This window comes from Pempheris klunzingeri, chromosome 10, assembly GCF_042242105.1.
Source record: "Pempheris klunzingeri isolate RE-2024b chromosome 10, fPemKlu1.hap1, whole genome shotgun sequence".
Taxonomy (NCBI): domain Eukaryota; kingdom Metazoa; phylum Chordata; class Actinopteri; order Acropomatiformes; family Pempheridae; genus Pempheris; species Pempheris klunzingeri.
In genome coordinates, this window is record NC_092021.1 from 25,944,103 (window position 1) to 25,955,854 (window position 11,752).

General features: G+C 46.6%; 1 protein-coding gene across 1 annotated transcript in view; it reads right to left on the bottom strand.

Annotated features, from left to right (window-relative positions):
* Positions 1-573: 573 nt before the first annotated feature.
* The window catches only part of trim45 (tripartite motif containing 45), an 11,481-nt gene continuing 302 nt past the window's right edge, over positions 574-11,752 (bottom strand). The window contains exons 1-8 of the mRNA XM_070838420.1: positions 11,606-11,752; positions 9,505-9,793; positions 9,241-9,386; positions 7,541-7,857; positions 3,987-4,116; positions 3,177-3,291; positions 2,290-2,416; positions 574-1,900 (exon numbers count right to left, since the gene is read on the bottom strand). The exon at positions 11,606-11,752 is cut by the window's right edge and continues 302 nt beyond it. Of these exons, the coding sequence (XP_070694521.1) occupies positions 1,746-1,900; positions 2,290-2,416; positions 3,177-3,291; positions 3,987-4,116; positions 7,541-7,857; positions 9,241-9,386; positions 9,505-9,793; positions 11,606-11,752 (1,426 nt within the window). The 3' untranslated portion in view covers positions 574-1,745. The remainder of the gene's footprint in view (positions 1,901-2,289; positions 2,417-3,176; positions 3,292-3,986; positions 4,117-7,540; positions 7,858-9,240; positions 9,387-9,504; positions 9,794-11,605) is intronic.

Here is an 11,752-nt window from a genome sequence, read left to right on the forward strand (position 1 = left end):
AGAGGAATGAGTAGAACACCGTCTCAGAATAGTGAGTCTACAGACACAGTGAACTCCAGCTCAGCTCCTGTCTTCTTAGAGTCAGTATGAAGCTTCCTATCGTGAGTGCGACGATGGAAACAACAGTTTTCACAAGCAGAGAGCCTTGAGTTGTGTGTAGCACCACAATATAGGCACCAGCTCATCAATGGAATACAAACCTCGGGTTGTATTTACCAGGCATGTGTTAGTGATATTATTACAATAATAATAATATAATATTAGGTACAGTAAGTATGTGTTGTCATAAGGCCATTTTTGGTGTGTAATTACTTATTATTTAGTAACTATTAAATATGCAAGAAAAGTAAGTACCTGTTCTTAATATTTATATTTATATATATATCCTAATAATTACAAAGTTAGCATTAACAAATAATACAGTAATTACAGTGCAGTGATATCTAATGGAAAATATGCAGATCAGTCCTTACTTTATTCAGTTGTAGCCATGACAACTAGATATGTACGTGCACAAATAACCTGTAATAAGAATCAATAAGTGACACAGTAATAGTATTTATTTCTTGGGACTTTTTACCATGACATTACCATGTTATATGAAAACAAACATTCTGATAATAATAAACTCAAGTTATGAAAAAGCTGTAAACAACAGATGAACTACTTAATGGCGACACCGGAGACGTTTTGTCTGGTCGTAGCAGGAGAAGCACGGGTGGTGCCGACGACACGACCACAAACCGAAGCTACGTGGAATTTGAACATCATTACATCTGATCATCTATGCCTGAGTTTTTCCTGCTGTCACATGCCAAAAAGAACAATTACCTCGAACACATCGGTGGAGTTTCAGTGCTGCTGACACAGCTAAATATTGGCTGATAATATCTGCCAGCTGCTTCATCTGTCAGCGACCACTTCCTTGAAATGACGAACTCGACTGCTGTAATCAGTGTTCTTTACCATCTAAAATGATTCCTCACCAGAATCTAACTACAGATCACACACTCTTCCTCTGAGAGCTCTCCAAGAACAGTGAATAATGATCGTTCACATCTTGATTGTTTTTAAGGCACTATATTCTAAAAAGATATTATCATTGACTGAGGGATATAAAAAATATAGAAAAGTAGTAAAAGTCTAGTGATTCCCAGTGTTTCACTTTATAGATACATGAAGCTGATTCCAGCACCTTGGACACCGACAGCAGCTTCCAAGAGTCTTTAACACATTTCACTGAAGGGCTGAAACATGCTGCTGTGATCAGAGCTCCATCTTATCATCAGTAGGCAGAGCTTTAGCTCACACTTTGGCATCCGTCCTCTACGCCAGTCACTCATGTTAAGCTACTTGCTTGTTTCACTACATGGCCAACAGTTACCAGAGTACCTGCCTCAGTGTTCCTGCGCTCAACTGTGTCCTTATGTGTATGCAGTGTGCCAAAAATACCAGGATGTCAGCACGCTTCTCTGGCCTCACAGTGGAAGATCGACTGAGCCAACGACAGACAGGTGACTGGACGTGACGGCCAAGAGTCTTAAAGTAGTATTTTCACACACACTATATGCACGCTGCAACAGTAGGCACTTTGTGAGCAGCTGCAGAACACACAAGTACAAATAAAGTATTGAATAAAGTCCAGATTTACACCAACAACCTCCAGCTCACTCCCCCTGCTGCTCAAACCGTGTGGTTGCTGCCATCCTTGACTAACTCGCTTCAGGCCTCGTCTCCGCGTCGCCTCAGAGCTCCACGGTCCGCAGGTGGCCGCGGGGGGAGACGGCAGCCAGCACGCTCTGAGGCAGACACTCCGACTGCTCCGTCGTGCTGCCACAGCAAGACCAGTGGGGCTTCCCGGGGTGTCCTTTATGACTGTGGCCACAACCTTTAAATCCTCCTGCAGCCACACACACACACACACACACACGGGAGGAGAGGAAACCTGAAGTACTTCCACACACACGTGTATGTCTGACAAACTACAATTAAAGATATTTGTGCCTCCTTTCTGCAACACGTCTCCTGGCTGCATCTTTTATCTTCAGCATGTCTGATGTTTGGATGAATAAAACTGACTTAAATATGACTGCAGGTGGAGAATAAAGAGATCAGATTAACGAAACCTGTCTCTCTCAAAAAGCACAGATGAAAGTGTCAAGTGATGACACTCCACCTGCTCTCTGCTCATGTCCTATCTAAAAACAGAGTGAGCCCTTGTTGTGTCTCCACTGTGGAGACTGGATGAGCTCATTCTGATCGGACATTTTGAAGATCTCTTGCGTGTACCTGGCATCGTTCCTGTGCAGCCACAGCGAGCCTCTTTGGCTCCTCCACTGGAGCAGAAGGAGCAGCAGTGAAAAGTCCCAGTGTGACGCCTCAGTTTCCTCTTCACAGTCAGAACGAATGGAGAACCCTGCGGGACGAGCCAGGACACAGTCAGTCAGTCAGTCAGTCAGTCAGTCAGTCAGTCAGTCAGTCAGTCAGAGAATGAAATCAAAACTGAAAAATGACCACAGTCTGATGTGTTTCATTCATCAGACGTCCCAGCAGGAACATTTAACATCCGAGCTGTCACAGAGTCTGGTCCCTCTGTGCTTAGATGCACTACAGATTTCAGTTTTTCTACTTGTTCCAAAAAAGACGACACTCCTGCTGAACTGTTTACATGGCTGAAGAAAATGTTTAAATGTTTCCGTGCGGCCTCCAAATAACACGTTGGAACGTGAGAACACGTTGTAACTCTTTCATCTCTCCAACCACCTTCTTGAGAATGTACATCTTTTAAAATCTCATCACGACCAGCAGACTGTTGGCTAGTTGGTTTGTCTACAAGGACTGTAAACAGGCAAATGGTAAAAGCCCAGATAGAGGTGTATATATTCCAAATGTCCTGCATGCATGTTCAAATAATGCTCCTAAAACCCAAATAATATTCACATATTCCACATGAATAAAGCTTTATTATATGACTCATATGTAGTGCAATAGTGGAATATCAGTGTGCATGTAAACTTAGTTTCTGATTCCATTTTTAAGAAGATGTTTTCAGCCCTGACAGCTTCTGGCAAAGCCTCTGTGTTTTAACATGCCGTTCTCAGCTGCTTCATTGTTCAGAGACTAAATTAAAACCAGAATGTTAAAATGTTGACAGACTCTTCTCACTGGTTTCCTACCTTGACATGTTGGGCTTTGACACAAACCCACACAGAGAAGGTTCCCGGCTCTTCAGGCGTGTATGAGACGCTGTAGGATCCATCGCTGTTGTCGACCACGGCCGTCTCCACCGAGCTGAAGGAGGAGAGAAGAACTCCTTGTGTTAACGCTGCAGGATGTCGCTGCTATAATCAAGTCTGTGATGCAGAAATGAACGTGAAGAGGACTGATTTCTGGCATTTTATCTCCTCATATCAAATTTCCTCCTCGGAATTCATCGTACACTCAGCAGAGAAGATAAACAGCGAGCGGTTCTTTGACACGCAGCGCTTGCTTCTTGTTTGTGTTCAAATTATCTCCAATATCTAATTCTGAATCAGATATCGAGCTTGTCCACCGAGCTTTAATCAAATTCTTCCCAGACAGACAACCGGAGATCAAAACACGCATTCCTTTTAATTTCATGCCGTTCTGGATAAGAGACGATGGCAAGAGTCAGATATTAATCACATTTCAGTCTTCCTGGCATCGCTATTAATGGAATTAAACAAGCTTTTCTGGTTGAAGACTGTTTAATCAGTGACAGACAAGTGCAACATGACTAAAAGCTGCCCCCGTCATCTGGGGAGGTCTACAAAGGTGCAGCTCCTCCACCCACAGTGACAGAAATAGCACAGTCCACAGGTGCCGAGCGCCCTGCTGACCCGCTCTGAGCAGCTGGACACCAACAGTTGATCAATCCCACCCTCAGAGCTGCAGCGTGCCACCGGATTATCAATGACACCTTCCACAAACTACTAAGAGGTTGACAGAGCAGGCGGGACTCTCACCAGTTCTTCTTCTCCTTGTGAACAATGCTGACCAGCACGTGTTCTCCGCCTTGTGCCATCTGCTCCCCAGCTGAGTCTCTGCACACCAGGGTGAAGCTGCTCTGCTGACCCTCCATGCTGCACTGGAGCCCTGTGACCGGGGGGGGGGGGGGTTAGAGGTTAGAGGTCATAATGATGAGCTCACAGAGACACATGTGAAAGAACGAAATCAGTGTGTGGGATAGCGTGGACAAACACTGACACACAGACATCATAGAGAGATCATAAGAGAAGCAGAAGGGTCTTTTACACACACACACACACACACACACACACACACACACACACACACACACAGCTGATAGAGACACACACACACCCTGAGACGGTCATACACACATACTTGTACTACTGTTTATACAATGCATTCCCCAGAACTGTAGACTAAACTAATGTAAACTACTAAACTAAACCTAAACTACCAAGTATTAACCTTAAAACAGTCCTCTGAAGTTATGACGGCCCAAAATGTCCTCACTTTGTTAGTTAAAGGTGTAAAGGCACACACACACACACACACACACACCACTAAACGAACACACTTCAACATTTGTCTTGTGCTCGTCCAGACTACAGTAACTCAGACACACACACACTGTCTGAGCCATAGACCAGCCCCCCCCTGCTGACGTGGGCCACTCCTCCCAAGCGTCTGCTGGTTGCAGCCAGTTAAAGTGACTCTGGGCCCTGCTGGGCTTCAGTACGACTCATCAGACTTGTCCAGAAGCGTCACGTCTCCCCCTGTGGTGCTCTGGGGACACGATGGCCGGAGATACTCATCAGCTGCCGTGGCGACGCTGTTGTGTTAAAGCCAACATCGTTTGTGCTCGCGGCCATGATTAATGCTGCTTTGTGTTTTCCTGTCAGACTCTATTAGGTGCTCGATAACTAATGATCCTACGCTGTGTAATCATTCGTTACTATTCAGCACTTTCCAGCAGCTGCAGGGGACCAATGAAACTACTGTGACCTGTTCTCTTACAATTACTACTTCTATTACTACAGACATCACTCTGATGCACCTCTCCTGTATCTAGAAGAGCTCTTGTCTGTGTTATCTCAGCTTAGCATAAAGTTAGTTAACACACCTGATGAACACTCGTAAAGCTCAACGAGTAACACTCTGTTTCTTTACTCTGAACAGAAACATGACTGTTTAATTCTTTATTAAACTTTCACAATAGTCTTGTTTTATGTCTTTCTAGGCACGTGGGACATGTGGCTACATGCTAGCTGTGACACTTTGAAAGAAAACGTCTAGTCTGGGAATCCCCTGTTACTCCCACTTCTCTCCAACATCACGCTAACGCACGTTTTTATAATCCCAAACTTGTCACATAGAGCTTCCTTTAAAGTAGAACAAGATTAAAACTGGAGCTAAAAAGATTTGAGCTTTTTGGAACGAGGGTCAGACCAAAAAATAAAGTAGGTTCATCACTATTTTAACACCATCCTGTTGTCAGTACAGAATATCTTTTACCTTTGCACACTTGTGCACCCATAGAGAGGGTTTGAATTATTTTGGCTAAAGACACCTTTATCATGTTAGTGGCTTGGGGAGCTCTGATAATTCTCCTTCTTCAACCTGAGGTCTCATCAGCCCGACGAGCTGAAAACACCATGTTGGGTGTGGAAGGACTGACTGCAGCACTTATGATCACTACCAACACTAAAACGCTCCTCCTGCTACTTAAATAATTTGGATCACCAGTTCTACTTGTGTCACTGCTGCTACTACAGGGTGTGAACTGTGTGTGTGTGTGTGTGTGTGTGTGTGTGTGTGCTAAGCCTTTGCAGACGCAGCTGTTTTAGACACATTTCACCTGTGCTGCACAGCCTGCTGGTCTAAATCCACTGCTACAAACCCTCTTATCGCGAAGAAAGGGGATAATCGGTCGTAAGCTTCTGTGAATTCTGCTTTCTAATAGTCAACACAGAGATCTGGCCCTCATCTGGCCCCTTAAACGGCAGGATCACACTGTGTGAAGCCCATGTGGCTGATAGATGTTAGCGACAGACAGAGCTGATGCTAATTGGCTGATGTAGTTTTTACTGTGGGTTTAGCTCAAGTGACACAAGTGTTAACAGCAGATTTTAAGAAGTCAACACAAGAAGGGAGGGGAGCATAAATATAGAGGCCACCGCTTGGACGAGTGTTTTCTTTGGCCCCAAACCCAACAAAGAACAAACAGTCTGCAACAAACACAAGCAAGCACCCGAACACATGCTCGACACAACACAGGGACCGACTGCTGGCAGCCGGAGGAAGCCCTTATTTGCTGAATCTCAGACGCAGGTAAACATTACTAAGAGCTCAGCCTTTCACAGACAAGCTGCTACAAACCTCTGTTGGCAGTGTGTGTGTGTGTGTGTGTGTGTGTGTGTGTGTGTGTCTCACCTCAACATTCCTTTAATCCCTCAGGAATTTCGGTGTGTGTAAACCAAAGCACCCTAACAATAGTCTTTAACTGCTGCGGGAGAACTCAGTCTACTCCCGCCCCACCCCCCCATCCTTACCCCCCCCAGCCTGCTACTGTGTGATCTCTACAGTTGTGCTATTACAGCTAAACTATCAATAGAAGTGTTCTGGGTAACTAATCCATCAATGCCTTTTAAACTAGACACTAACCAGATGATGCACCTTCTAAAATGTGGACACTGTGATGCCTCTGCAGGGAGCAGATCAGTCATTTCATTTTCATTTCAGTCATCTTTTCTCTTAGTTTTCTTACAAATCCCACAAAGTCTCCAAAGCCACCACGTGTTAGTCTGTCTAGTCGAAGCTCTGTGACCCCTCTACCTGTCCAGACATTTGTTGGAACTATTCTTAACGACCCCTTTAGCGTCCTGGCTTCACTTCCTGGTTGGCATTTCGCTGATCCCGACCGGAGCGACACCTGGTCCTGCTCTCCAATCTGAAGTTTCCATGTGCTCGGTTGGCCGGTCGGACAAAGTTATTGTTTCAGACGAATTAATGTGAATCCTGGTTCAGCTGCTCGTTAACTACCTGCAGACTGAGCCAGAAATAGTTTTTAATTACTTCTAACACTCAGAAACACGAGGAGCAGGTTGTAGTTAGTTACTTATAGAGTCCTCTTTTGGTTCTATGAATATATTTGATTAGATGTGAACAGCAGCAACAGGCTCTTTCTCCTCTGGAGTTCATTCACCTCTTGTTTTTCTGTACGTGTCAATGATCTAAACTTCCCCAGACAGCTGGGTCGTAAGAATAGCACAGAGCAATAAGCAGTAACAGGTTTGCAGCTTGTTAGCAGCATCGGTTCTCATTTATTGGCAATAAGAAGCCTGTTCTGTAAATTGGCATAAAATTGAGAGGGATAAAAAAACTGTAACACCATGAAGGTGTTATTTATTCCAGGATATTAACCCATGTGTTGACCTTATTAAGAGAAACCTGCTCTGAAAGTACTTACTAACCATCTCTTGAATACACGATTCACATTTTAATCACACACTTTCATCCTAAGAGCAGCATTAGATGGAGCTGTGTTTACCTTCCCCCTCAGCGGTGCACCTGCCGGGGGCCACTGTCTTGGACTTGATCACCCCGACCACCGGATAGCCCTCCACCTCCCCGGCCGGCTCCCTGGGCGTGAAGCTGATGCTGCTGCCGTCGACGGGGGCGACAGTCGCCGGGTGGGGGTTGTAGCCGCTCTCTGCCAGGCCGGTCAGCCTCCTCAGGGTCACCCCTTTGGCGCTGAGGATCCCGGCGTCCGAGCCACAGCTCAGCAGTCTCTCCGCAAACTCCACGCCGCCTCGGACGTCCAGCAGGGCCTGCTGCAGCTGCACCTTCTGCAGGTGGAGCTGGTTCCTGTTGGAGCGAGACAACCAGAATAACAATCAGCATGCACTTGATGAAAGATTTTTCTGCTCTGTAAACCTCATTAAACCTTTTAAAGTGAAATATGCAGCATCTTTTTCTGTGGAAATACAGCACGCCTAATGTTCCTTGAAATAACAAACTGTGAGCAGGTGGTGTGGTTGCAGCAGATTTAACATCCTCCTCACATCCTCTTCCCTCCCAAAATGACATTACTTTTCAAAAACGTTAATAAAATGATCAGTTTTTCACGAACCTGCACTCACAGGATCCAGACAGTGAAGCTTTCAGCAACATCCCACATTATGCAAAATGTCTTTTCAGTGTAAATATGTGCTCCTGGTGCGCCTAAAGACCACCAGACTATGGGAGAAGACAATCTTCTTCATCGGTTAGTGAACGTGTGTGGATCCACCTCGCTGTCTGACGTGGTTCTTTCCTGGTTTTCTCCTGGTAGCACGAAGATGATGAACCGAGAGCGAAGCAGCAGATTGCTTCTGCTCTTCTACGAACACTGAGCTCACACAGACACGTCTGGTAGGAGACAAATACTGTTTTTCTGAACGTTACACCGTGTAAAACTGTTCTTAGCTCCAAATATATGAGTATGAATGAAAAATGAGCTGTATGGGGCCTTTAGTGGGTGATTTAAAATTGTAGGAAAGTATAAAACTTCAGGTTTTTACCCCAGAAGTAACAGTAATAACCACATCTCACATTCTTAATCAGTGGATAGAGTTTGCTCAGCTGTCTTATCCTCAGATGAAGACCCTGAGATGCAGTTGAAAGCTTGGGGAAAAGCTAGTAAGTGGACCGTGAGTTTAGATGATTTTGTCAAACTTCAAACTCTTAGTTGGCAGAAAGTCGACAAGGTGAGATGAACTTCAGTGTCCCATGAGGAGAGTTCTGCTTTGGACTCAGTGTTTCTGCCATTAAAGGACATGTTTTTAAAAAGGTTTGTAGATATGAGACAATATATTAAAGTGCAAGACAGCGAAATAACATCATCAGTATCGAACGTGCTGCCAGCAGAGATCCAGCTTTCGGCCCTCAGGCTTTATACTGTGTGTTTAAGGGCTCAATTCATGCTGCAGTGCTCTTCCCAGCATGTTGGACTGGAGAACATCACGTGACTGCTGGTACAATATGTTAACATGTTGGACTCTGTTGTGACTTTGTTTTTCTCTTTCCTGCCTCCACATGAGCTCAGAGGTCAGAGGAAGAGCTCTGGAAGTGATGCAGAACCAGAACCAGTAGAAACCAGTCAGAGCTGTGACTGTTTAGAGTTTTAAGAACAACTCTGTGGTTCCACTTTGAGATCATAGTTTTTTTTTACTTGGAGCCATTTGAGCAGTTTAGCACTGGTGTCCGTACCTGTGCTGCACATGGAGCTCCTCCAGGCGATGCAGCAGAGACAAGCAGTGAGCTTCCACAGCGCTGGCGTAGCCGCGTGCAAACGCCCTCACCTCGTTCGCGGTTGCGTCCACTCGCGCCTGCAAAGCCTCCTGGGATACCTCCACCTGTAACAGAGAGAGGATTTTGTTGTAGGATGAGAAACTTTTCAAGTATGATAAATCATTTATGTTAGGACAGGTCTAGAGAGAGAACTAGAATCTATCCATCTATCTGTCTACGAACCTTCTGCAGGGAGTCCTTCAGACGCTCCAGACGAGGTCGCAGGCGCACAGAGACCAGCTCTCGGATGCGGTCTCCATGGCGATCGATAACATCTTGGGTGGGGCAGCAGCGGTGGTCGCGGTGCAGCGTGGCGGCGCACTCCAGGCAGACGGGCAGGTCGCAGGGCTGACAGAAGAGCCGGAGCTCCTGGCCGGCGTGGAGGGAGCAGAGGACGGGGCGGCGGAGTCGACCGCGAGACTTCAGCTCCTCCAGACTCTGAACAGAGTGAGACGCTGTTCGCTTCTGCCGCCTGCAGGTACAGAGACACAGGACACGTCTGTAGGTCAGACTTCAGACAGGAGAGGACACACAGCCTCACACATATCTACCTCCATCTGTTCAAACTGAATCAACTACAACGTTTGTCTAGTTTTATGCAGAGAGACGAATAGAAGGGAATATAATTAAGGACAACACTCGCTGCTCTGAGCTTCACACACATGAACATTTCAAGCTTTTCTTTATCATGAGTGTCAAAGATTGATTAAAACAACGATCTGCCGAATGATTTAGTGTTGATGAGAATAATCATCAGCTGAAGCTCCACATTAGAAACAGGAACCAACCGGAGCTGTGAGCTTCACAGGATCTAACACGTGTGAGAGAGTAAGACGATAAAGAGAAGCTGATCTACCTGTGAGGTAGAAACACCTTCTGAGAAAATGATCCGGCATCTTAACAGGAACAATCAAACAGCTCATTAACAAAACACACAAGTTAAGCCCCCTCTGATACGAACAAATACAAAGATAAACAGGCCCTTAAACGCATCGTGATGCTTTCTTTCCTTTGAACGTTTTCCTTCAGTTTGTCACTTTGACTTTTGGACCTCTGCTATTGTACTACATGATAAAAGTTAATCACAGCGACTTCATGCAGAAACTCTGGATTAGAGGCCAACTGGGCCCTTAAACCTCTGAGCCTGGACCAGGTCATAAACAGACCAGACCAGAACAGAGGAGACCCTCATCTGTGTGTGGCTGTAACAGTAGAGAATAAATAAAGAATTAAAGGCAAACTGTGTGCTGACGATGATAAGAAGAACTTTCCGGAAATAGTTTTACCATTATTTAAATCCTCTAACTTTGACGTCCTTATAAAATCAAACTTTTCAGAGAGGAGCTACTAAACTAATGATTGGTACTCTGGTTTACTGTATTTCTATAATAATACATATACTAAAGAAAATGTTTCTGATTCTGATAGAAGCTTGAAATGATCCTCAGGATGGAGTGAAGGATCCATTCTGTTATATATTGACCTGCTGTGGGTATTTTCCAATAAGCTTCCATAAAGACCAGAATAGAGCAGACTAGAGGTCAGCCTGGACCAGTCTGGCACAGACCAGAGCAGCATGGACCCTACCTGGACCCTCCTGGACCCTACCTGGACCCTACCTGGACCCTCCTGAACCCTACCTGGACCCTACTGGACCCTCTTGGACCCTACCTGGACCCTACCTGGACCCTCCTAGACCCTCCTGGACCCTACCTGGACCCTACCTGGACCCTCCTGAACCCTACCTGGACCCTACTGGACCCTCTTGGACCCTACCTGGACCCTACCTGGACCCACCTGGACCCTCCTAGACCCTCCTAGACCCTCCTGGACCCTACCTGGACCCTACTGGACCCTCTTGGACCCTACCTGGACCCTCCTGAACCCTACCTGGACCCTACTGGACCCTCCTGAACCCTACCTGGACCCTACTGGACCCTCCTGAACCCTACCTGGACCCTACTGGACCCTCTTGGACCCTACCTGGACCCTACCTGGACCCACCTGGACCCTCCTAGACCCTCCTAGACCCTCCTGGACCCTACCTGGACCCTACTGGACCCTACCTGGACCCTCCTGAACCCTACCTGGACCCTACCTGGACCCTCCTGAACCCTACCTGGACCCTACCTGGACCCACCTGGACCCTCCTAGACCCTCCTGGACCCTACCAGACCCACCTGGACCCTACCGGACACTCCTAGACCCTCCCTGGACCCTACTGGACCCTCCTGGACCCTACCTGGACCCTCCCTAGACCCTCCTGGACCCTCCCGGACCCTACCTGTGCGCCTGGCAGCAGAACTCGCACAGGTTGACGCAGCAGACGTCGCAGCGGCTCTCTGCGCCCCCCTCCCCGCACAGGTCGCACCCCAGCGGGCCGTCGGTCTCCAGGGTCTCCAGGAACACCTCGTCCAGCGCCAGGTGGTCG